Here is a 26,913-nt window from a genome sequence, read left to right on the forward strand (position 1 = left end):
TTTTGGATAGAACTAAGGCTCTCAAGCTAGCTAATTCTTTTATTACAGATGCAGCCTTTCAAATTGCTAAATTGGCGGCGAAAAATGCAGGTTTTGCCATTTTAGCGCGTAGAGCATTATGGCTCAAAACGTGGTCTGCTGACGTGTCATCAAAATCTAAGCTTTTAGCTATTCCTTTCAAGGGTAAGACCCTATTCGGACCTGAGTTAAAGGAAATAATTTCTGACATTACTGGAGGTAAAGGTCATGCCTTGCCTCAGGATAAGTCTGTTAAGATGAGAGGTAGACAAAATAATTTTCGTTCCTTTCGAAATTTTAAAGGAGTACACTCTGCTTCCTCTTCCTCCACAAAGCAAGAAGGGAATTTTGCTCAATCCAAATCCGTCTGGAGACCCAACCAGGCTTGGAACAAAGGTAAACAACCCAAGTAGCCCGCTGTGCTAAAAAGACAGCATGAAGGGGCGGCCCCCGGTCCGGGACCGGATCTCGTAGGGGGCAGACTTTCTTTCTTTGCCCAGGCTTGGGCAAGAGAGGTCCATGACCCCTGGGCATTGGAAACCGTGACCCATGGGTATCAACTGGAATTCAAGGATTTTCTCCCAAGAGGGAGATTTCATCTTTAACGATTGTTTGTAGACTGTGTAAAAGACCTCTCTACCATGGGAGTAATTTGTCCTGTTCCAAAGCTGGAACAGGGACAGGGTGGTTCGTGGTTCTCAAAAAAGAGGGAACTTTCAGACCCATTTTAGATCTCAAGTGTCTAAACAAGTTTCTCAGAGTTCCATCATTCAAGATGGAGACTATACGAACAATCTTACCAATGATCCAGGAGGGTCAATTTATGACTACCGTGGACTTGAAGGATGCATACCTTCATATCCCTATTCACAAGGATCATCATCAGTTCCTAAGGTTTGCCTTCTTGGACAAACATTTTCAGTTCGTGGCTCTTCCCTTCGGGTTGGCCACAGCACCCAGGATCTTCACTAAGGTTCTAGGGTCCCTTCTGGCGGTTCTCAGACCGCGGGGCATAGTAGTGGCACCTTATCTGGACGATATTTTAATTCAGGCGTCGACTTATCTGACGAAATCTCATACAGACACAGTGTAGTCCTTTCTGAGAACTCACGGTTGGAAGGTGAACCTAGAAAAGGGTTCACTAGTTCCACGGACAAAGGTTCCCTTCTTGGGAACTCTGATAGACTCTGTAGACATGAAGATATTTCTGACGGAGATCAGAAAATCAAAGATTCTAAATACTTGCCGAGCCCTTCAGTCCATTCCTTGGCCATCAGTGGCTCAGTGTATGGAAGTAATTGGGTTAATGGTTGCGGTAATGGACATCATTCCGTTTGCTCGTTTCCATCTCAGGCCACTGCAACTGTGCATGCTCAGACAGTGGAATGGGGACTATGCGAATTTATCTTCTCAGATAAATCTGGATCAAGAGACCAGAGACTCTCTTCTTTGGTGGTTGTCACCGGATAATCTGTCCCAGGGGACGTGTTTCCGCAGACCCTCGAGGGTGATAGTGACAACGGACGCCAGCCTTCTGGGCTGGGGTGCAGTCTGGAATTCCCTGAAGGCTCAGGGTGTATGGACTCAGGTGGAGTCTCTACTTCCAATCAATATTCTGGAATTGAGAGCAATATTCAATGCGCTTCAGGTGTGGCCTCAGTTGGCTTCGCCAAATTCATCAGATTCCAGTCGGACAATATCACGACTGTAGTTTATATCAATCATCAAGGGGGAACAAGGAGTTCCTTAGCGATGATAAAGTATCCAAGATAATTCGATGGGCGGAGGCACACTCTTGTTATCTGTCGGCAATCTACATCCCAGGAGTAGAGAACTGGGAGGCGGATTTCTTCTACAAGATACGACGAGTCCGCAGATTTCATCCTTACTTGTGGGATATTATCCTCCTGCTAACAGGAAGTGGCAAAGAGCACCACAGCAGAGCTGTATATATAGCTCCTCCCTTCCCTCCACCCCCAGTCATTCTCTTTGCCTGTGTTATACTAAGAAGAGATAAAGTGAGGTGTTAGTTTTTAGTTTCTTCAATCAAGAAGTTTTTTATTTTAAATGGTAACGGTGAGTACTATTTTCCTCAGGGGGATATGAAAGAAGATTTCTGCCCTGAGGTTGATGATCTTAGCAGATGTAACTAAGATCCACGTTGGTTCCCACAGAGCTTCTGAAGGTAATACAAGAGACATCTTCAGTGTGGAGAACGGTTTCATGCTACAAGCTGCATTGAGGTATGTGCAGCCCTTTATTTCTGAGGAGACTTGTTATATCAGAACTGGCTGACATTTATTTCCCTGCAAGGGAAGGGGTAAGCAGTAGACCTGTAAAACAAAGGGGTGTTACTGAGAAACCTGTGCTTAATTTATTTCAGTTGACATATTAGGCCATTTATTATAATGGGCTTCACAGCATTATAAAGAGACACTGGGAGAGGCAGGAATATGCTTAACGTTTTTTTGTTCAAAATGAACAGTTTGAACATATTGGGAGAGTACTTAGGGGTTAAAGAATTCCACATGGCTTATACTTTAAAACCGCTTCACCATGCGGTTGTTCAGGCTTACACGATCATCGGACATGGGCGGGGCTTGTTTTTGTGCGCTCAGACGCGCACTTTACTCTTGTTGAGAAGCAGCAGGCATTAGCTCCGGTTGAGCCTAGACAGGGGTTCTCTTATCCGGATCGTTGTCACATCATTTGGAAATACCCTGGGGGCAGGTAGGCGCCACAGCAGAGCGAGGTGCAGGGGGTATTTTTGTCAAATTTAACATATTTGTGTCTATATATGCCTTTTAGAGATTAATTTCTCCCCTTACTCTTGGGGTGCAATAATTTTTGGAGCCATTAATTAGGTGTAGTTAATTTTTAGAGTAAATTAACATTTTCAAGCAGTTTTGGGAAATTTTGTGCTCTTTTTTTTTTTAAATGCGCAGTACACGTTTCTCAAAAAAAATTTAAAGCAATAAATTAAGTGTTTAACGACTATTGTGGTTATTACTAGTCTGTTCAACATGTCTGACATTGAGGAATCTCATTGTTCTATGTGTTTAGAAGCCATTGTGGAACCCCCTCTTACATTATGTAGCTCTTATACTGAAAGGGCCTTACATTGTAAAAAGCATATTTTAGGTCAAGAAAGTGTGTCTAAAGATGATTCTCAATCTGAAGATAACCAGGATATGCCATCCAATTCTCCCCAAGTGTCACAACCTTTAACGCCCACACAAGCGATGCCAAGTACCTCTAGTGCATCTAATTCTTTTACTCTGCAGGAGATGGCTGCAGTTATGTCAACTACCCTTAGAGGTATTATCTAAATTACCAGTGTTACAGGGTAAACACAGTAGGTCAGGTATTAATGTGAATACTGATTCCTCTGATGCTTTATTGGCTATTTCCGATGTACCCTCACAGTGCTCTGAGTTGGGGGTCAGGGAATTGCTGTCTGAGGGAGAACTTTCAGACTCAGCGAAAGTGTTACCTCTGACAGATTCGGACGTCATGTCCTTTAATTTTAAGCTTGAACACCTCCGACTGTTAATATCTAGAGGTGCCTACTTACACTGATGTTTTTCCGGTTCCTAAAAGAATTTCGGAAATTGTAAAAAAGGAATGGGATAGACCAGGCATACTGTTCTCTCCCCCTCCTAATTTTAAGAAAATGTTTTCCATATCAGACACCATTCGGGACTCTTGGCAAATGGTCCCTAAGGTGGAGGGAGATATATCTACCCTGGCTAAGCGTACAACTATACCTATTGAGGACAGTTGTGCTTTCAAAGACCCTATGGATAAAAAGTTAGAGGGTCTTCTAAAGAAATTATTTATTCATCAGGGTTTTCGTTTACAACCTACGGCTTGCATTGTTCCAGTTACTACTGCAGCAGCTTTTTGGTTTGATGCTCTAGAAGAGTCTCTGAAGGTTGAGACTCCATTAGATGACATTTTGGATAGAATTAAGGCTCTCAAGCTAGCTAATTCTTTTATTACTGATGCCGCCTTTCAAATTGCTAAATTAGCGGCGAAAAATGCAGGTTTTGCCATTTTAGCGCGTAGAGCATTATGGCTCAAATCTTGGTCTGCTGATGTGTCATCAAAATCTAAGCTTTTAGTTATTCCTTTTAAGGGTAAGACTCTATTCGGACCTGAATTAAAGGAAATCATTTCTGACATTTCTGGAGGTAAAGGCCATGCCCTACCTCAGGATAAGTCGGTTAAGATGAGGGGTAAACAAAATAATTTTCGTTCCTTTTATAATTTTAAAGGAGGACCCTCTGCTTCCTCTTCCTCCACAAAACAGGAAGGGAATTTTGTTCAATCCATGTCAGTCTGGAGACCCAACCAGGCTTGGAATTAAGGTAAACAATCCAAGAAGCCCGCTGCTGCTACAAAGACAGCATAAAGGGGCGGCCCCCGATTCGGGACCGGATCTAGTAGGGGGCAGACTTTCTTTTTTTGCTCAGGCTTGGGCAAGAGATGTTCAGGATCCCTGGGCACTGGAAATCGTGACCCACGGGTATCAACTGGAATTCAATGATTTTCTCCCAAGAGGGAGATTTCATCTTTCACGATAATCTGTAGACCAGATAAAAAGAGAGGCGTTCTTACGCTGTGTAAAAGATCTCTCTACCATGGAAGTAATTTGCCCCGTTCCAAAACTGGAGCAGGGGCAGGGGTTTTACTCGAATCTTTTCGTGGTTCCCAAAAAAGAGGGAACTTTCAGACCCATTTTAGATCTCAAGTGTCTAAACAAATTTCTCAGAGTTCCTTCATTCAAGATGGAGACTATACGAACAATATTACCTATGATCCAGGAGGGTCAATATATGACTACCGTGGACGTGAAGGATGCATACCTTCATATTCCTATTCACAAGGATCATCATCAGTTCCTAAGGTTTGCCTTTCTGGACAAACATTATCAGTTTGTGGCTCTTTCTTTCGGGTTGGCCACAGCACCCAGGATCTTCACAAAGTTTCTTGTGTCCCTTCTGGTGGTTCTCAGACCGCGTGGCATAGCAGTGGCGCCTTATCTGGATGATATTCTGATCCAGGCGTCAACTTATCAACTGACAAAATCTCACACGGACACAGTGTTGTCTTTTCTGAGAACTCACGGCTGGAAGGTGAACATAGAAAAGAGTTCACTATTTCCACAAACAAGGGTTCTTGGGAACTTTGATAGACTCTGTAAACATGAAAATATTTTTGACGGAGGTCAGAAAATCAAAGATTCTAAATACTTGCCGAGCACTTCGGTCCATTCCTCGGCCTTTAGTGTCTCAGTGTATGGAGGTCATTGGATTAATGGTAGCGGCAATGGACATCATTCCGTTTGCTCGCTTTCATCTCAGACCACTGCAGTTGTGCATGCTCAGACTGTGGAATGGGGACTATGTGAATTTATCTCCTCAGATAAATCTGGATCAAGAGACCAGAGACTCTCTTCTTTGGTGGTTGTCGCCGGATCATCTGTCCCAGGGGACTTGTTTCCGCAGACCCCCGTAGGTGATAGTGACAACGGACGCCAGCCTACTGGGCTGGGGTGCAGTCTGGAATTCCCTGAAGGCTCAGGGTGTTTGCACTCTCTACTTCCAATCAATATTCTGGAACTGAAATTAATATTCAATGCGCTTCAGGCGTGGCCTCAGTTGGCTTCGGCCAAATTCATCAGATTCCAGTCGGACAATATCACGTCTGTGGCGTATATCAATCATCAGGGGGGAACAAGGAGTTCCTTAGCGATGATAGAAGTATCCAAGATAATCCGATGGGCGGAGGCCCACTCTTGCTATCTATCAGCGATCTACATCCCAGGAGTAGAGAACTGGGAAGCTGATTTTCTAAGTCGTCAGACTTTTCATCCGGGTGAGTGGGAACTCCATCCGGAGGTGTTTGCCTCATTGACTCGCCAATTGGGCAGACCGGAATTAGACCTAATGGCATCCTCAGGCCGAACTGATAGATGCCTTGGCAGTACCTTGGTCATTCAGCCTAGCTTATGTGTTTCCTCATTTTCCTCTCCTTCCACGCGTGATTGCTCGGATCAAACAGGAGAGAGCTTTAATAATCCTGATAGCGCCTGCGTGGCCATGCAGGACTTGGTATGCGGATCTAGTGGACATGTCCTCTCTGCCACCGTGGAAACTTCCATTGAGACAGGACCTGCTCATTCAAGGTACTTTCCTGCATCCAAATCTACATTCTCTGCAGCTGACTGCTTGGAGATTGGACGCTTGATTTTATCTAAGAGAGGATTCTCTGATTCGGTCATCGATACTTTGATACAGGCTCGTAAGCTTGTCACTAGAAAAATCTATAATAAGATATGGCGTAAATATCTTTATTTGTGTGAATCTAAGGGTTACTCATGCAGGCCCATTTATCAAGCTCTGTACGGAGCTTGAAGGGCCGTGTTTCTGGCGAGTCTTCAGACTCGCCAGAAACACAACTCGTGAAGCAGCGGTCTAACGACCGCTTCTCCATAACCCTATCCGCCTGCTCTGAGAAGGCGGACAGGAATCGCCAGAAATCAACCCTATCGAATACGATCGGGTTGATTGACACCTCCCTGCTGGCGGCCGATTGGCCGCAAGTCAGCAGGGGGCGGCGTTGCACCAGCAGCTCTTGTGAGCTGCTGGTGCAATGTTAAATGCGGAGAGCGTATTGCTCTCCGCATTTAGCAAAGTCTTGCGGACCTGATCCGCAGTGTCGGATCAGGTCCGCAAGCCCTTTGATAAATTGGGGCCATGGAGTAAAGTTAGGATTCCCAGGATTCTGTCTTTTCTCCAAGAAGGATTGGAGAAAGGGTTATCAGCAAATTCCTTAAAGGGACAAATTTCTGCTTTGTCAATTCTGCTTCACAAACGTTTGGCAGATTTGCCAGATGTTCAGTCTTTTTGTCAGGCTCTAACTAGAATTAAGCCTGTATTTAGACCAATTTACTCCTCCCTGGAGTTTGATTTTAGTTCTTAGAGTTCTTCAAGGGGTTCTGTTTGAACCCATGCATTCCATAGATATTAAATTGTTATCTTGGAAAGTTCTGTTTTTAGTTGCTATTTCTTCTGCTCGAAGAGTTTCTGAGCTTTCAGCATTACAATGTGATTCACCTTATCTTATATTTCATTCTGATAAGGTGGTTTTACGTACCAAACCTGGATTTCTTCCTAAGGTTGTTTCAGATAAGAATATTAATAAGGAAATTGTTGTTCCTTCATTGTGTCCTAATCCTTCTTCTAAGAAGGAGCATCTGTTACATATCTTGGACGTGGTCTGTACCTTGAAGTTTTACTTGCAGGCTACTAAGGATTTACGTCAATCATCTTCTTTATTCATTGTTTATTCTGGAAAGTGTAGGGGTCAGAAAGCTACGGCTACCTCTCTTTCTTTTTGGCTGAGGAATATCATCCGCCTGCGGCATATGAGACTGCTGGACAGCAGCCTCCTGAAAGAATTACGGCTCATTCTACTAGGGCTGTGTCTTCCACATGGGCCTTTAAAAACGATGCTTCTGTTGAACAGATTTGTAAGGCTGCGACTTGGTCGTCCCTTCATACTTATTACAAATTTGATACTTTTGCTTCTTCTGAGGCTGTTTTTGGGAGAAAAGTTCTTCAAGCAGTGGTGCCTTCCGTTTAGGTCTCTGTCTTATCCCTCCCTTTCATCCGTGTCCTGTAGCTTTGATGAAATCCGTGGACTCGTCGTATCTTGTAGAAGAAAAGGAAATTTATGCTTACCTGATAAATTGATTTCTTCTACGATACGACGAGTCCACGGCCCTCCCTGTTTTTTTTTTTTTTTTACAACTTCAGTCACCTCTGCACCTTTTAGCTTTTCCTTTCTCTTCCTAAAACCTTTGGTCGAATGACTGGGGATGGAGGGAAAGGAGGAGCTATATATACAGCTCTGCTGTGGTGCTCTTTGCCACTTCCTTTTAGCAGGAGGATACTATCCCACAAGTAAGGATTAAATCCGTGGACTCTTCATATCGTTGAAGAAATCAATTTACTAGGTAAGCATAAATTTCCTTTTTTAAGTCGACAGACTTTTCATCCGGGGGAGTGGGAACTCCACCCGGAGGTGTTTGCCTCTCTGATTCTACAATGGTGCAGACCGGAATCGGATCTGATGGCATCTCGACAGAATGCATAGCTTCCAAGATACGGATCCAGGTTGAGGGATCTCCAGGCCGAACTGATAGATGCCTTGGCAGTGCCTTGGTTGTTCAGCCTAGCTTATGTGTTTCCACCGTTTCCTCTCCTTTCACGTGTGATTGCTCGGATCAAACAGGAGAGAGCTTCGGTAATCCTGATCGCGCCTGCGTGGCCACGCAGGAATTGGTATGCGGATCTAGTGAATATGTCCTCTCTGCCACCATGGAAACTTCCTCTGAGACAGGACCTTCTCATTCAAGGACCTTTCCAACATCCAAATCTAAATTCTCTGCAGCTGACTGTTTGATCTTATCTAAGCGGGGATTCTCAGATTCGGTCATTGATACTTTAATACAGGCACGTAAGCCTGTCACTAGAAAGATCTATCATAAGATATGGCGTAAATATCTTTTTTTGGTGTGAATCCAAGGGTTACTCATGGAGTAAAGTTAGGATTCCCAGGATTCTGTCTTTTCTTAAAGAAGGATTGGAGAAAGGGTTATCAGCAAGTTCCTTAAAGGGACAGATTTCTGCCTTGTCAATTCTGCTTCACAAACGTTTGGCAGATGTTCCAGATGTTCAGTCTTTTTGTCAGGCTCTAACCAGAATCAAGCCTGTATTTAGACCAATTACTCCTCCCTGGAGTTTGAATTTAGTTCTTAGAGTTCTTCAAGGGGTTCAGTTTGAACCTATGCATTCCATAGATATTAGGTTATTATCTTGGAAAGTTTTATTTTTGGTTGCTATTTCTTCTGCTCATAGTTTCTGAGCTTTCAGCGTTACAATGTGATTCGCCTTATCTTATCTTTCATTCTGATAAGGTGTTTCAAAGTTTGTTTCAAATAAGAATATTAATCAGGAAATTGTGGTTCCTTCATTGTGTCCTTATCCTTCTTCTAAGAAGGAGAGTCTGTTACATAACTTGGACGTGATCCGTGCCTTGAAGTTTTACTTGCAGGCCACTAAGTATTTCCGTCAATCATCTTCATTATTCATTGTTTATTTTGGAAAAGGTAGCGGTCAGAAAGCTACGGCTACCTCTCTTTCTTTTTGGCTGAGGAGTATCATCCGTCTGGCATATGAGACTGGTGGACAGCAGCCTCCTAAAAGAATTACGGCTCATTCTACTAGGGCTGCGGCTTCCACATGGGCCTTTAAAAATTATGCTTCTGTTGAACAGATTTGCAAGGCTGCAACTTCGTCGTCTCTTCATACTTTTTCAAAATTTTACAAATTTGATACTTTTGCTTCTTCTGAAGCTGTTTTTGGGAGAAAGGTTCTTCAAACAGTGGTGCCTTCCATTTAGGTCTCTGTCTTGTCCCTCCCTTTCATCCGTGTCCTATAGCTTTGGTATTGTATCCCATAAGTAAGGATGAAATCCGTGGCCTCATCATATCTTGTAAAAGAAAAGGAAATATATGCTTACCTGATAAATTTATTTCTTTTACGATATGACGAGTCCACGGCCCACCCTGTCGTTTTTTCTAAAGACAGATTTTTATTTTTGTTAAACTTCAGTCACCTCTGCTCCTTGGCTTTTCTTTTCTCTTCCTAACTTCGGTCGAATGACTTGGTTGGAGGGAGGAGCTATTTATGCAACTCTGCTGTGGAGCTCTTTGGCTCCTCCTGCTGACCAGGGGGCGATATCCCATAAGTAAGGATGAAATCCGTGGACTCGTCATATCGTAAAAGAAATACATTTATCATGTAAGCATAAATTTCCTTTTTGGACTTGTTCCTTTAATGGTTCTCTTCTTCATTGAGACCTTCTTGGACTTATCCATTTCTCCTTGTGGATTGGGTCACCTTCGGGGGACTTGGATTCCCTTCGGGACTTGGTTGTTGGTTTTTCGGGACATTAGATTGTGAGGTCTCTTTGGGCTCCGGTTAGGGGTCCTTCCCCGGTGCTGGGAATGCTCTGCATCTCTTTCTTGGGATAGAAGAGGTCCTAGTAGTTTTCCACTCTTATGGTTGCGGTATTGCCATCCAGGTGGCATCCAAACCTATGTTTTACTGTCCTCTGACTTCGAATCTGAGGTGATGTGGAGGCTTGCTGTTGCTCTGTTTGAGTGACTTGTCCTCACTGTTCCCCTTGTGTCTAGAGCTTGTGGCTAGCTGGACAGCTAGCTCTGCATACTGAGGCTCTGTGGCTACTCTGTATAGCAAACCGAGGGTTGCCAGTTTGATCCCTGGCGAGGTCTTCTCAGCCTTTCCTCCTTTCGAGGTTGATAAAATGAGCAGTGCTTTGTGTCCCTTAAGGGGGATTAGCCGCACTTTTCAAGCCCAATCCTGTTAATGTTGCTTGGACGCCTGTTATCTCTAGTGTCCTTTTAGGCCTTGGCTCTTTGGAGTGTTGGGCACCTGCAAGGGGTGGTCTCTTACTTTTGGGTCAGGACTTGCAAGGGCTTCTTGCTCTTGTTATCCGGGTTATTCTGGAGTTTTCCCTGGGAGGTTTGTTTTTTTATATCAGACGAGGGATTTATGTTCCTGGAAGAATGTTTAATCTAAACATTTGTGGGGCCCGGGCTTCCTTTCCTGATCTTCCGGTTGTCAAGGGTTTTACTCCGCGTTTTCTCTTTGTGGATCCCGCTGTGGGATGTTACCGGACCTTATGATCCTAGGACTGGCCGGGGTTTTCCAGTTTCCCGGGGTACATGGGCTTAGCCCTTGTTCTGGCTGTTCTGTTTTATAACTTGGCCAGATTTACTGATAGCCGGGGCTCCTTGGGGCTTGTCTTGTGCCGGACGATATGGTTGTAGGATCTGAGATCTGTTGTTCATCCTCAGGTCTTGGGGGTGACAGTGGACCTTCTTTTTTTTTTTTTTTTTATTAGAGGTTCTGTGCCTCTCCCCCTTTTGAGATCTGTGAGTAGGCTTGGCGGCCTGGATTGCCTGGAGTGTGTCCTCTGTCTTGGTGGTTGGGCAATCTGCTATTTTGTTTGGCTGCTTCTTCCTTACGGATAGTGTTTTCTCCGTGTCTGCATGTTACTGGACTCAGATGTTTATTTTTCTGAGTTTGCTACTTCTAATTTTTCTGTTTGCTCAGTCTCTGAGTTCTGACTGTTTGAGGACTTTCTCTTCGGCTGTCTTTTTCGGTGCTGTTGCACGATGTTTGGGAGATGTTTCTTCTCCTTGATGATGACCGGTTGCTCCTTGTAGGTTGGGCGTCGTCTCCCCTTGTTCTCAGGATCCATTCGGGTCTCTGTGGACTTGGCCTTCCTTTGAAGGGGGATTTTCCGTTATGGATTTTGCTGTACTTTTTGGGTATCCCTTTGGCCTACCCTTGTCCTCTCCCTTTTGGGGATTTTGGTACAGTAATGGTAAGGGTTTTGTGGGGACTGACCGCTGGGCAAAGGTTCTCCTGGAGGAGTGTTGGCTCAGTGAGTTTGCTTGCGGTCTCTAGTTAGGCTTTCGGACTATCTGCGGGTCAGTGTCCTTGGGGCCTTTTCCATCTAGGTTTTTTGCCCTGCTCCAACGAAGCGTGGTTTGATTGGGTTGTGGTTTTTTTCATCTCTTACCTTTTCTTCTTCTGGCACCTTTTCACCCTGATATTTCTTCTACTGTTCCTTGTTCCTTGGCAGAATGACTGGCGAATGAGGGAAATGGGAAGAGTATTTAAGCCTTTGGCTGGGGTTTTTTTGCCTCCTCCTTCTTATTTCCCAAAAGTAATGAATGCATCTTTGGATTCTTTTTCCATCTGAAGAAATGAAAATGATCAAGTAAGCATAATTTTTTTTTTTTTTTTTTTTTTTTACATACACTGTCCTCTGGGCCGGCTTATCGCCTAGTCACATGTAAAAGGGATGGTGTATAATCACATATAAATGTGGTTTATTAATCTACTTTTTCAGTCATTTTTAATATTATTAATAAATAAAATGTATTGTAATCCATTTTAAAAAGTATCTATGGATTATTTTATTATTTTCCATTTATTTGAAGAGTACGCAAATAACTAACTTTTTTTTTGTTAGTTTAAGGAACAAATTGTGCGTGAAACAGTGGAACGAGTGAACCAGTCATTTAGAGAGAAGCTTGTGCAGACCCAAGAATGGATGTCTGATAGCAGCTCATCCTCAGTAGCCCTTCAAGAATCTGAAAGACCAGCTTCTGTTGGATCTTTACATGATTGGCTGTTAGCTTGCAGTAACTGTCAACACCAAATACTGGGTGTACGCTATCAGTGCAGGTGAGCCAGTAAATACTTTTGCAGTGGAGATTGTTCCAAGAATTAAAGTTTATGACAAAAATAATTAGTAATATAATTGTTTAAAAAGAAAAAGAATATTAGCAGTGTTTCGTATTGGTTAATTGTATTGGACAGTTAGAGTAACTGTAAGTGGACATTTTACAGCAATGTTTAAGGGGGGCAGTTTTTTCTGTGTTATTGTAATTGTATCATTTTTGGGAATCCAAACCCAATTGTATTTTGTATTTTTTCTGTTAAATCTGATGGCTGAAATTATCCTTGGTTTGGTAGGAGGATATTTCTTGATTTTGGCTGCAATCTTTTGTGTTCGACACAAAAAAAATGTATAAAGCGTATTTAAAGTGAAGGCCAACTTCATGCAACTGCCCCACGGCATTGGATAAACTTTGCAAAATGAGGGTGGGTTTAATTCATCAATTTTTTTTATATTTCATTATTTTTTTTAAATCTTTACCTTTTGAGCGCTCCGACGTTAAGCACATCTCTCCTGTCCGGCATTTTGTCAAATTGATTGACAAATGACGATTCTTAAAAGAACGAATCCTTGTTGGGGGGGGGGGGGGGAACAAGGATTAATTATTTTAAGAATCTTCCTCTGTCAATCAATTTGACAAAATGCCGGGCGGAAGAGAGATTTGCTTAACGTCGGAGCGCTCAAAAGGTAAACATTTTAAAAAATAATGAATGAAATATATATATATATATTTGATTAATTAAACCCACCCTCATTTTGCAAAGTTTATCCAATGCCGTGGGGCAGTTGCTTGAAGTTGACCTTCACTTTAACCCCATTTTCATTTTAAATGCTTTCTTTTTTTCTTTAGGTTAATAAAATTATTGTGACTTGGCCTAAGTTGGCCAGGTGTCTGGTTATATTTGTGCATAAAGACACAGTAGTCTAATGTTGTGAGAGGCAAATTATAAAAGTATTGTTTCCTGACAGCACATGCCCATCGTACAGTATCTGTGAGCAATGTGAAGCTGAGAATTGTGACCATGATCCCAACCACTTATTCCTGAAGATGCGCCGACCTGTAGAACCCAGAGCACAAGGGCAACTCGCCAGTCATCAGTTTTCCATGGAGCAAGTCCGGTTAGTCCTTGGGTCATACAGTGCGTCTAAGCACTTATACTGTACTTGCTATCAGCAGCAGTTAAAGGCTTTCTTCACCATAGAAACCAATTGCTTTGGGGCCGATGTTCACATCATTCTTGATTATAGATGGAAGTGAATACTCTTCATATGTTCTTTCTCCTTCCTTATTCCTCTCCAATTTAAGTAGTTTAAAAAAAAATGTTGTGAAAGTCTGATTATTTTAGGTTCTTGTTTTTTTTTTTTTCTAAAAGACTGAAAAATAAACAACCAAGATGATAATTTCCCAGATTGCACTTAAAGTGAATGCAAATTTTGATGGTAAAGTGCCCGGTTTTTAAAAATTAGATTAAAAACAGGTGCACTTTAATTCATCAAAATTTTCATTTCACTCCGGTTGTGAAAAATAACTTACCTTTTAAACTTGACAGCAGCTCCAGCTTCTTCCGGTCGTCATAAGCCATTTCTAATGTCAGAAATGATGGATAGGTCATCCTACAATCACGGCTTCCCCCCGGGGGAATCAGTGTCTGATTCAATGCTGTGATTGGAGGAAGCCGGATTCCTCATTTTAGACCCCGGAAGAGGCTTTGCTACGGGTGGAGGAAGCTGGAGCTGCTGTTTTTTCACAACAGGAGTGAAATGTAAATTTTGATGAATTAAAGTGCCCCTGTTTTTAATTGAATTTTTAAAAACCGGGCACTTAAGCATCAAAATTTACATTCACTTTAAATATACAATATACTATAAAATATTATAACTAACTGGCATTATGTATGTATGTACATGTGTGTGTGTGTGTGTGTGTGTGTATATGTGTGTGTGTATATATATATATATATATATATATATATATTCTTAAACAGGAAGAGTCCACAGCTGCATTCATTACTTTTGGGAATTCAGAACCTGGCCACCAGGAGGAGGCAAAGACACCCCAGCCAAAGGCTTCAAATACCTCCCCCACTTCCCTCATCCCCCAGTCATTCTTTGCCTTTCGTGACAGGAGGTTGGCAGAGAAGTGTCAGAAGTTTGAGATAAGTCTCTTATGGAGGGTAGTACTCTTCAAAATGGGTCTGGCGTTTTAAGCAGTCCTGTCAGCCTCTCAGTGAGAGCATGGATGAAAGTTAGAGTCTGGGGATGCAGAAACCCTCCCGACTCATTAACAGATCCTTGGCAATCAGCGTTGACGAGTTTCGCTGCCTGCCTTTGTTCACTCAAGTCCATGTCAGAAGTGAGGCTACTATCTGTCACACTTGAAGGACCGTGTTCCTGTTCCACGGCGTAGACTCCGGTAAGATCGTTTTATTTTACTTCATTATGTGAATATGATGTTAACGTAAAGGTAGGGTCCCAGTGGTACTCCTTTTATCCTAAAATAATGAATCGGTTTAATGTCCCCTAAGGGGGGGTTATTGAACAGGGGGAACTTTAATCATGTTTATTATGTGGTTCTATCTGCTGATGTGTATTAATACTTTAGGCTCATGGCTTTTCGGAACATTATCTGCGTATTTGCGCACTATTTTATGACTTACACAGTGCACCTCTGATGGAGGATTCTGACTTTTTAGACACTGATATCTCCGATGCGGAGAATGAGTTTTGTGATGAATATGAAATGGCCTGGGTTATTCATGCCCATCAGTTATGTTCCGATTGCCGTTCTTTTCAGGGTCCTCAGAGTGCGTTGAGCCATCAGCCCCCGAGGATGCTAGGTCCTGCGAGGCACGTGCCCCAGAAACTCCCTTTGCTACGCAGGCAGGTGTCCCTTTGGTCTTTACTCCTTCTTCCTCCAGAGGTTACGGCACGCTTCCGCATGGCCATATCTGTGGCCTTGACGCATTTGTATCTCCCAAGTGAAATCTTTCTAAGATACTGTCCTTGTTCTGTCAACCAGGGCCTACTAGGCACGTCTTCGTGTCCTACTAAGACATGTTTTGGCGTTGCTAGATGATTCCAGTCCTAATGGGCCAAGGGATTTGAGCCTTAGATGCCGGATGGCAACCTGGATAGATGGTTAGGGAAGAAGCTAATCTCCTTGTCTGTTTTTTCTTTATTTTATGTATCGGTTCCAGTTCTGAGCTTGGGTGAAGGGGGCCTTCTGATCGGCGGGTCCAGTTGGGCGTAACCTTTTTTTTCCCTTGGGCGTTCACCCGCGGGTGCTGCCTTACTTTTAATTTAGGATAGGATGTATTTGCTTTCATTTGTATAAAGCTCATGGCTGATACAACTTTTGTTGAGAATATTCTTTCCCTGGAACTGATACTTGCGATTTTGTAGTCGTATGGGCACTTCCTCGTAAGTTGCGCACTTTGGTTAAGTCCGAGGTTATGTTTCTAGTTCATATTATCGAGCCTTCAGGTCGATTTTTATTGGACCTTAGACAGATTTTGGGGTGCTCTTGTACCAGGCAGGTACTGGTCGGGCGCTGTCTACTGTTTCTTTGATTCATGTTACCCTCGTGGTGCTGATAAGTATGTCGGCTTTAAAAAAAAAAAAAAAAAAAAAAAATCTCTTAAGGCCTAGTGTTATGGATTCCGGACTCGGATCCTACAACAAAGTTTAGGGCCTTTGGCGTAGATCCAACACTTCTGGTAGGAAGGTTGTGTGCTCTGATAAGAGTTGTTTTTTTCTGCGATATTGCTTGAGATGCGTGACCGACTTTTTCAGACATCTTTGTTTCTAAAGTCCATTTCAAGGATGTCGGGAGACCGATCCTGCAGCGATCTCTGGAGACTGTCGTCTTCCACAGATAAGAAGATCTAGATCTTATTGCAGATCTAGCCTTCGGGCTTGAGGGTAGGAGGTCCGGGGTCAGTTACAGTCTTTTCGCCTGTCTGAGGTCAGGAAACTGACCATTTAGCCTTTCAGCGTGGGGTCAGGTCGTCTGGCCTGTCTGCATGGATTACCTTGTGATCCAAGGGTACTGGTGGCCCTTTCCTAAACCGGTCCTGAGTTCTTTTCAGACTCTTGGGTTTGTGGATGTTGCTAGGTACTTTACATCTAAGGACTTTAGATGGAGGAAGGCTCTGTCTGGGTGCGCTCCTAACCATAGGGGGCAGCTTATGGGTTCCTCAGGGGCTTCAGATCTTCGGGTCGGTTCCCGTTTTTATTTAGGACTCCGGCTTAGGACCATGTCTTGCCTGGGAAAGGTATGGGCAGTTCTGCTTAACCTTAGGGTTTGGTTCCCTTTTGGGGGGAGTGGGGGTTTTCTGACTCTTATGAGATACTAATATCATCCTGAGGCTTCAGTTTGAGGTTTTCTGACGGGTCCCTACTTGTCTGCTGGTACATATGATGCTTCCTAGTAGGCTCCAGTTGTTATCCAACTGGGCTGACAATATTGGCTGAGGTTTGGCCTCTAGTAGGTTGTTTTTCGTTGTTTAATCTTCTTCTCATCTAAAAGGGATGTTTACGTGTTCTCCTTAGTTGGAGGTACCTCAGTATCTGTAAAGGGCTTGTGGGTTCTTATTTTTCTTTCCTCATAGGGTTTTTTCCCTCTCTTGCATTCTCAGTATCACAGAATTAATTTCTGGTATTGGAATGCTGTGGGTCAGAGTGCTTTCTTCCCTTGAGGGGTGTTCCTTCTTATGGAAGGCTGCGGTGTAGGGGTCCTTGGATCCGAGCATGAGGTTCCTTTCATGGTTCAGGGTAGCATGCTAATTTTTCAGTAGCGGTCAGAGTTCTACTCTGGGGCTTTGATGCCTTGTAGATCCATCCTTTTTTCTTATGAAGGTCTGAGACTCTTGTCTGCAAAAGGTCTTTCTCTAGCCTTGGGCTGGGACCGTTATCCTGGAAAGAAGGTCGGGGATCAGTCTTCCTTGCAGCATGGACCGTTTACTTTTATGAATTTGTCCTCACCTTTGTTGGGGGGGACTCGTAGTGCCCATCTCTCTACCAGCGGCGGGTGTTGCCGGGATGGATCGCTCCTTGGGTTCCGGGATTTTCTGGTTGAGAGCTGTTGTCGAGATTTTTCAGCACTTTTCAGTGGGATGAGTCCCACAATGGCTTAAGACGGCTTTGTTGCCTGTGGAAAGGTCATCGCGAGTTTGCCATAGGTGGCTCTGTGCCCTCTTGGAGAGCTCTTTTTAAGCTGCTGGGACGGTTTTTCTGTCTCTGCTTGTCTATGCTTAACCTGATGGGTCTCGTCTTGCCTAGGTTACAAGAGGGAATTCATGGGTTTTCTGGAACACCATAGTTGGTATGGTGCTGTGTCAGGGATTGAGGATGGCCTTCCGGTCATCTTAGTGAAGTTTTCTCCTGACTATGGACTTATTTTCTGGTACTTGTCCTCCTAGGGAGTTTGTTCCCTGGACAGTGGGCCTGCAGCGACCTCGCGTTGCTCTACGTTAACTGATCTTTTGGATATCTAATGGGGCCTCTATTCTCCCTTTCGGGGGTAGATAGAGAGTTTGACCAGTTTTGTTTTAAGTCCGTTTTGGATGGTCCTTCAGATCCCCTGGGTTCCTCTACTCTCCGCATTTTTTGTACCCACCCTTGGTTTGCATTCAGTGTCCTCTAGCTTGGGTATTGATTTCCCAAAAGTAATGAATGCAGTTGTGGACTCTTCCTGTTTAAGAAGAAAAACCTAAATTATGCTGATAATTTTCTTTTCTTCTGACAGGAAGAGTCCACATCTCCCACCCGTGCTTTATCTATGGGGCGCAGTACTTTTTTTTTTTTTTTTTTTCTTCTGGCACCTTTTTCACCCTGATATTTTTCCTACTGTTACTTGTTCCCTTGGCAGAATGACTGGGGGATGAGGGAAGTGGGGGAGGTATTTGAAGCCTTTGGCTGTGGTGCCTTTGCCTCTGCCTGTATGTGTGTATATATATATGTATGTGTGTGTATATATATATATATATATATATATATATATATATATATATATATATATATATATATGTATATATATATAATCTCACAGTGCATAAAATGAAAATATTCAGTGCTCTTAAGCTTTGTGAAAGAAATAGAATAAAAAATACATATATAAATCCTTTAATAAAAATGTTATGATTTCAGTACTTCCTTTTAATCTTTGTGAAAAAAGTACATATCAGAATCAGGAAGAAAAGAAAAAAAACAGCACCTATTACGTTTTTTGAAAATATATTCCTGACGTTGATTCTCTAGAAGTGTAAATGTTAAACAGATTTATGTTCTAAAGATTGCATACAACTTTTAAGCTTTAATGTTTCTCTAAAGGTTTCAGAAACAAATGGATAAAACATTCCTGAAAGCAGAGAAACAACGTCTTCGGGCAGAGAAAAAGCAGCGCAAAGCAGAAGTCAAGGAGCTTAAGAAGCAGCTGAAACTGCATCGCAAAATATATAGTTGGAGTTCCTTAGAATCACCTCCTACGTCGCAGACTGAAATGCCACAGAACAGCCAACTTGTGTAAGAAAGACTGTTCGACCTCTTGACACCAGCATTTTCTGTTTAAAATAGAGTCCTGCCACTGCATATTACTGGTAAACCCAAGATTTGCGTGAGGACAATGGCATGGTTGTGAAAACTGTACAGGACATTTAGTTACTCCAGAGTGAATGTCATTAATTTGATAACTGCATTTTGCAGGTACATTGTATGTTCATTTGGTATTTGGAATTAAAGAGTCCAAATACCAGCTGTTGGTAGTTTTAATTGCATTTTTAAGAACCACATTAGGTTGAAAATTACTTGCATGGAAGCTGGACCTGTCTTTCTAAACTAGAATCCGCACAAGTAAACGTTCATCACATCATTTTAAACACGATAGTAAAAAAAATATTTTTGCTGCATGATCTTTGTGATTCAGACTTTAGTTGTTGTTGTTGTTGTTTTTTTCAATACAACATGGCTAGTGATTTACTTGTGCTTCTCTAATTTGAACCTGTCTCTCTCTCTCTCTCTCTCTCTGCAGGATACCAATACAACCCTGTTCCCAGATCATTCCTACTCTCAGTGCAGTTTTTGTGGATGAAAATCTGCCAGATGGAACACATCTCCAGCCAGGTACCAGGTTCATCAAACACTGGAGGATGAAGAACACTGGGAACGTAAGATGGAACTCAGACACAAAGGTAAATTAGTATGCTTCAAAAGTGAGGTCTGGGTGAATTATGTAGACTGAGTTCTGGACCTACATAATAATTAAAAGTAAAAGTAAATTGAATGTCCTTCAATTTGGCATACAGTGACTAGAAAATCAATTAGCGTTAGAGTACATAATACAATGATCATTATAATAAGTACATTCAGTTATTCTTGCAATTCACATTTTCTATCAAAAACACCTCTAATAAAACTACAGTCTTTCATTGATTTTACTGTGCATTGGTAGCATGTGTATATATACTTTGTATACCAAACAAGAAGGGCTGGGCTCCATCAATGCTGTGTGACAATATTTCCATTTACTGGCTCTTTAATCTCTCACTGAGAAAATGGGATCCCGCTGAGGGGTTACAGTGATACCTTGTGTTGACTGGATCTCTGTGTGGACCATGACCTGTCCGGAAGTCTTACCAACTGCTACCATCTGCAGCTCACACACGCTCCCAGCATGGTCACTTCATACCCAACCTCGATCCAATTTGTTCGTCCGCAATAGATCCAAGCAGAGTCAGGTATAAAGGTCCTATGTCATAATACCATATACCAAAGTACAACTTCTTAAATATCAGAACCTGCTGTGTCGGCTATATAGATATGATACATATACACAGGTACTTTAAAAATCACACTTAAAGATAAGTGACATAATATCTACGTTTCTCTTGCATGATGTATCGAGTCCACGGATTCATCCAATACTTGTGGGATATTTTCCTTCCCAACAGGAAGTGGCAAAGAGAGCACCCACAGCAGAGCTGTCTATATAGCTCCTCCCCTAACTCCACCCCCCAGTCATTATCTTTGCTCTAAGCAATAAGGAAGGGTAAAGTGATTGTGGTGACAAAATGTTAGTTTTTATTTTCTTCAAGCAAGAGTTTATTTTAAATGGTACCGGTGTGTACTATTTACTCTCAAGCAGAAAAAAGATGAAGATTTCTGCCTGGAGGATGATGATCTTAGCATTTGTAACTAAGATCCACTGCTGTTCCCACAGAGGCTGAGGAGTACAGGAAACTTCAGTTGAGGAACGGTTTGCATGCTATGCTTCACTGAGGTATGTTCAGTCATTTTTTTCTAGAAAGACTGTGATATTTCAAGAAAAGGCTGACATTATCCCCATGAGGGGAAGGTTAAGCTGTAAGACTTATGGTAGTATTACAAGCTTGCATAAGGGCTAAGTTACTTTGCTGGTTGACCCTTATATAATAGAGCAAACGTTTTTATTGAGAAATATGGTAAAATGTTTTTGGGACTTTTATTTAGAGGGTTCATTTGGCTTATTTTGAGGTTTTACATCCCACATGGCTGTTTGTAATACTTGAGGTGTTACTTTAAGGCCCCACAGACATCGAGTAAGAGGTGGGTGGGGCCTAATTTTTCGCCTTAGATGCGCAGTTGTTTCTCTTGTAAGGTGTATCCAGTCCACGGATCATCCATTACTTGTGGGATATTCTCCTTCCCAACAGGAAGTTGCAAGAGGATCACCCACAGCAGAGCTGCTATATAGCTCCTCCCCTAACTGCCATATCCAGTCATTCTCTTGCAACTCTCAAAAAGCATGGAGGTAGTAAGAGGAAAGTGGTGAAATGTAGCTGTTATCTTGCTTCAATAAAAAGTTTGTTATTTTTAAATGCTACCGGAGTTGTACTATTTTGTCCCATGCAGAAAAATAGAAGAATCTGCCTGTGATTTCTATGATCTTAGCAGGTTGTAACTAAGATCCATTGCTGTTCTCACACATGACTGAAGAGAGAGGTAACTTCAGCGGGGGAATGGCGTGCAGGTTATCCTGCTATGAGGTATGTGCAGTTAAAATTATTTTCTAGAAGATGTGAATGCTAGAAAAATGCTGCTGATACCAAATTTATATAAGGTAAGCCTGAATACAGTGATTTAATAGCGACTGGTATCATGCTTACTTTCTGAGGTAATACTCTTTTATATTTAAAATATAAAACGTTTGCTGGCATGTTTAAACGTTTTTATATATACTTTGGTGCTAAAACTTTATTGGGGCCTAGTTTTTTCCACATGGCTGGCTTAAATTTGCCTAGAAACAGTTTCCTGAGGCTTTCCACTGTGTTACTATGAGTGAGAGGGGCCTAATTTAGCGCTTTTTTGCACAGTAAAAATTACAGACTGAGACATCCAGCTTCCTCCAGGAGTCCCATGAATGCTATAGGACATCTCTAAAGGGCTCAGAGGCTTTCCAAAATCGTTTGTTGGGGAAGGTAGGGCCACAGCAAGGCTGTGGCAGTTGGTGTGACTGTTAAAAAACGTCTATCGTTTTTTTGATCCGTTTTTTTAACTAAGGGGTTAATCATCCATTTACAAGTGGGTGCAATGCTCTGTTAGCTTATTATACACACTGTAAATATCTTTATTGGTGTGAATCCAAGGGCTACTCATGGAGTAAGGTCAGGATTCCCAGAATATTTTCTTTTCTCCAAGAAGGATTGGAAAAAGGATTGTCAGCTAGTTCCTTAAAGGGACAGATTTCTGCGCTGTCTATTCTTTTGCACAAGCGTCTGGCGAATGTTCCAGACGTTCAGACATTTTGTCAGGCTTTAGTTAGATTCAAGCCTGTGTTTAAACCTATTGCTCCACCTTGGAGCTTAAATTTGGTTCTTAAAGTTCTTTTTTTGGTAGCTATTTCCTCGGCTCGTAGAGTTTCCGAGTTTCCGAGTTTTTCTCCTTATCTGATCTTCCATGCAGATAAGGTAGTTCTGCGTACCAAACCTGGGTTTTTACCTAAGGTGGTATCTAATAAGAATATCAATCAAGAGATTGTTGTTCCGTCTTTGTGTCCTAATCCTTCTATTACACAATCTGGACGTGGTTCGTGCTTTAAAGTTTTACTTACAAGCTACTAAAGATTTTCGTCAAACATCTGCTTTGTTTGTTGTCTACTCTGGACAGAGGAGAGGTCAAAAGGCTTCGGCAACCTCTCTTTCTTTTTGGCTAAGAAGCATAATCCGCTTAGCCTATGAGACTGCTGGCCAGCAGCCTCCTGAAAAGATTACAGCTCATTCTACTAGAGCTGTGGCTTCCACATTGGCCTTTAAAAATGAGGCTTCTGTTGAACAGATTTGCAAGGCGGCGACTTGGTCTTCGCTTCATACTTTTTCAAAATTCTACAAATTTGATACTTTTGCTTCTTCGGAGGCTATTTTTGGGAGAAAGGTTTTACAGGCAGTGGTACCTTCCGTTTAAGTACCTGCCTTGTCCCTCCCTTCATCCGTGTACTTTAGCTTTGGTATTGGTATCCCACAAGTAATGGATGATCCGTGGACTGGATACACCTTACAAGAGAAAACATAATTTATGCTTGCCTGATAAATTTGTTTCTCTTGTGGTGTATCCAGTCCACGGCCCGCCCTGTCATTTTAAGGCAGGTATTTTTTAATTTTTAACTACAGTCACCACTGCACTCCTTTCTCTGCTTGTTTTCGGTCGAATGACTGGATATGGCAGTTAGGGGAGGAGCTATATAGCAGCTCTGCTGTGGGTGATCCTCTTGCAACTTCCTGTTGGGAAGGAGAATATCCCACAAGTAATGGATGATCCATGGACTGGATACACCACAAGAGAAATACATTTATCAGGTAAGCATAAATTATGTTTTTTCATTCTGGACAGCAAGCTGCAACACAGGAGGGTCCTGAATCGATTTTGGGGCCAAAACGAAGCTTTATTCCCTCAGATTCAACCCCTAAGGGCAGGTAGGCGCCACAGCAGAGCTGTGGCAAGGTGCTGACTGTGTATTTTCCGTTTTTTTGACACTTCTCAATCTGGTTTAGTTATTAAGGGGTTAATTTCTTCTTTTACTAGTGGTGCAACCTTACTAAGGCTTACTACATATACTGTAAAAAATTTGAAGAGTTTGTTGCATTTTTAAGCAGTTTTGCAGAAAGTGTACATCTTTTTTTTCTCTTAAAGGCACAGTACCGTTTTTTTTTTAAATTGTTGTTTTACATTGATTAAAGTGTTTTCCAAGCCTGCTTGTCTCATTACTAGCCTGTTAAACATGTCTAACATCAAGGAAACTCCTTGTTCAATATGTTTAGAAGCCATTGTGGAACCCCCTCTTAGAATGTGTCCCTCTTGTACTGATATGTCTATAAATTTTAAAGAGCATATTGTAGCACTTAAAAATGTAGCGCTAGAAGATTCTTAGACAGAAAGAAATGAGGTTATGCCATCTAGTTCTCCCCAAGTGTCACAACCAGTAACGCCCGCACAAGTGACGCCAAGTACTTCTAGTGCGTCTACTTCATTTACCTTACAAGACATGGCAGCAGTTATGAATTCTACCCTCACAGAGGTTTTATCTAAACTGCCTGGGTTTCAAGGGAAGCGTGATAGCTCTGGGTTAAGAACAAATGCTGAGCTTTCTGACGCTTTAGTAGCCGTATCCAATATACCCTCTCAATGTTCTGAATTAGGGGTACGGGATTTGCTGTCTGAGGGAGAGATTTCTGATTCAGGAAAGACGCTCCCTCAGACAGACTCTGATATGACAGCCTTTAAATTCAAGCTAGAACACCTCCGCTTGTTGCTCAGGGAGGTATTGGCAACTCTGGATGATTGTTACCCTATTGTGGTTCCAGAGAAATTGTGTAAAATGGACAAATACTTAGAGGTTCCTGTTACACTTCATGTTTTTCCGGTCTCTAAGAGTGGGATAGACCAGGTATTCCGTTCGCTCCCCCTCCTACTTTTAAGAAAATGTTTCCCATATCTGACACCATGCGGGACTCGTGGCAGACAGTCCCTAAGGTGGAGGGAGCTTTTTCTACACTAGCTAAGCGTACAACTATACCTATCGAAGACAGTTGTGCTTTCAAAGATCCTATGGATAAAAAATTAGAGGGTCTCCTAAAGAAAATTTTTGTTCATCAAGGTTTTCTTCTCCAACCTATTGCATGCATTGTTACTGTAATTACTGCAGCTGCTTTTTGGTTTGAGGCTGTGGAAGAGGCTCTTCAGGGGGAGACCCAATTAGATGATATTCTGGATAGAATTAAGGCTCTTAAGCTGGCTAATTCTTTCATTACAGATGCCGCTTTTCAACTGGCTAAATTAGCGGCAAAAAATTCAGGTTTTTTCCATTTTAGCACGTAGAGCGTTATGGCTTAAGTCCTGGTCAGCTGATGTGTCATCAAAATCAAAGCTTTTGACCATCCCTTTCAAAGGAAAGACCCTATTCGGGCCTGAACTGAAGGAAATTATTTCAGACATCACTGGAGGGGAGGGCCATACCCTCCCTCAGGATAAAACAAATAAGATAAGGACCAAACAGAATAATTTTCGTTCTTTTCAAAACTTCAAGAGTGGTCCCGCTTCAGCTTCCCCTGCTGCAAAGCAAGAGGGGAATTTTGCTCAATCCAAGTCAGTCTGGAGACCTAACCAGGCTCGGAACAAGGGTAAACAGGCCAAGAAGCCTGCAGCTGCCTCCAAGACAGCATGAAGGGGTAGCCCCCGATTCGGGACCGGATCTAGTAGGGGGCAGACTCTCTCTTCGCTCAGGCTTGGGCAAGAGATGTTCACGATTCCTGGGCTTTAGAAATTGTTTCCCAGGGATATCTTCTGGACTTCAGATTCCCCCCCAAGGGGGAGATTTCACATTTCTCAATTGTCTGCAAACCAGACAAAAAGAGAGGCATTCTTACGCTGTGTAGAAGACCTACATACCATGGGAGTGATTAACCCAGTTCCAAGAGCGGAACAGGGGCAAGGGTTTTACTCCAACCTGTTTGTGGTTCCCAAAAAAGAAGGAATTTTCAGACCAATCTTGGATCTCAAGATCCTAAACAAATTCCTCGGTGTCCCGTCTTTCAAGATGGAGACTATTCGGACTATTCTGCCACTGATCCAGGAAGGTCAATATATGACCACCGTGGACTTAAAGGATGCGTATCTGCACATCCCTATCCACAGAGATCATCACCGATTTCTCAGGTTCGCCTTTCTGGACAGACATTACAAGTTCGTGGCCCTTCCCTTTGGGTTGGCCAAGGCTCCAAGAATTTTCACAAAAGTGCTAGGGTCCCTTCTGGCGGTTCTAAGACCGTGGGGAATAGCAGTGGCGCCTTATCTAGACGACATCTTAATTCAAGTGTCAACTAGCCAAGTCTCACACGGACATCGTGTTGGCTTTTCTGAGATCTCATGGGTGTAAGGTGAACACAAAAAAGAGTTCTCTCTTCCCTCTCACAAGAGTTTTCTTCCTAGGAACTCTGATAGACTCGGTAGAAATGAAAATATTTCTGACGGAGGTCAGGAAATTAAAACTCGTAACCACCTGCCGAGCTCTTCATTCCATTCCTCGGCCGTCAGTGGCTCAGTGTATGGAGGTAATCGGACTAATGGTTGCGGCAATGGACATAGTTCCGTTTGCTCGCTTACACCTCAGACCACTGCAACTATGCATGCTCGAACAGTGGAATGGGGATTATGCAGATTTATCTCCTCAGATAGATCTGGATCAGGAGACCAGAGATTCTCTTCTCTGGTGGTTATCACAGGTTCACCTGTCTCGGGGAATGTGTTTGCTCACTCTACTAGAGCGGTGGCTTCCACATGGGCTTTTAAAAATGAGGCTTCTGTTGCACAGATTTGTAAGGCGGCGACTTGGTCTTCGCTTCATACTTTTTCCAAATTTTCCAAATTTGATACTTTTGCTTCTTCAGAGGCTATTTTTGGGAGAAATGTTCTACAAGCAGTGGTGCCTTCCATTTAGGTACCTGTCTTGTCAATCCCTTCATCCGTGTCCTAAAGCTTTGGTATTGGTATCCCACAAGTATTGGATGAATCCGTGGACTCGATACATCTTGCAAGAGAAAACAAAATTTATGCTTACCTGATAAATTTCTTTCTCTTGCGATGTATCGAGTCCACGGCCCGCCCTGTCTATTTAAGACAGGTAGTATATTTTATTATAAAACTTCAGTCACCTCTGCACCCTATAGTTTCTCCATTTTCTTCCTAGCCTTCGGTCAAGTGACTGGGGGGTGGAGTTAGGGGAGGAGCTGTATAGACAGCTCTGCTGTGGGTGCTCTCTTTGCCACTTCTTGTTGGGAAGGAGAATATCCCACAATATTGGATGAATCCGTGGACTCGATACATCGCAAGAGAAAGAAATTTATCAGGTTAGCATAAATTTTGTTTTTATACTGATTACTATAAATAGCGTCTAGAGTAAACTTGTAAGGAGAAAAACATCATCTCTGGGTCAATCAGCTGCTCTAAAAAGCAATAACATATAAATTGCCTTAAACACATATGTAAAGTAATACCGATTTGTAGTTGAATTACAAATAAATA

General features: G+C 42.5%; 1 protein-coding gene across 2 annotated transcripts in view; it reads left to right on the top strand.

Annotated features, from left to right (window-relative positions):
- NBR1 (NBR1 autophagy cargo receptor) overlaps window positions 1-26,913 on the top strand; it is a 357,560-nt gene that overhangs the window by 83,369 nt on the left and 247,278 nt on the right. For both annotated transcript variants that reach the window (XM_053699587.1, XM_053699588.1), the window contains exons 9-12: window positions 12,157-12,371; window positions 13,336-13,485; window positions 18,697-18,888; window positions 19,394-19,553. In XM_053699587.1, the coding sequence (XP_053555562.1) occupies window positions 12,157-12,371; window positions 13,336-13,485; window positions 18,697-18,888; window positions 19,394-19,553 (717 nt within the window). The remainder of the gene's footprint in view (window positions 1-12,156; window positions 12,372-13,335; window positions 13,486-18,696; window positions 18,889-19,393; window positions 19,554-26,913) is intronic.

The sequence above is a fragment of the Bombina bombina genome, chromosome 1 (genome assembly GCF_027579735.1).
Source record: "Bombina bombina isolate aBomBom1 chromosome 1, aBomBom1.pri, whole genome shotgun sequence".
Classification (NCBI taxonomy): domain Eukaryota; kingdom Metazoa; phylum Chordata; class Amphibia; order Anura; family Bombinatoridae; genus Bombina; species Bombina bombina.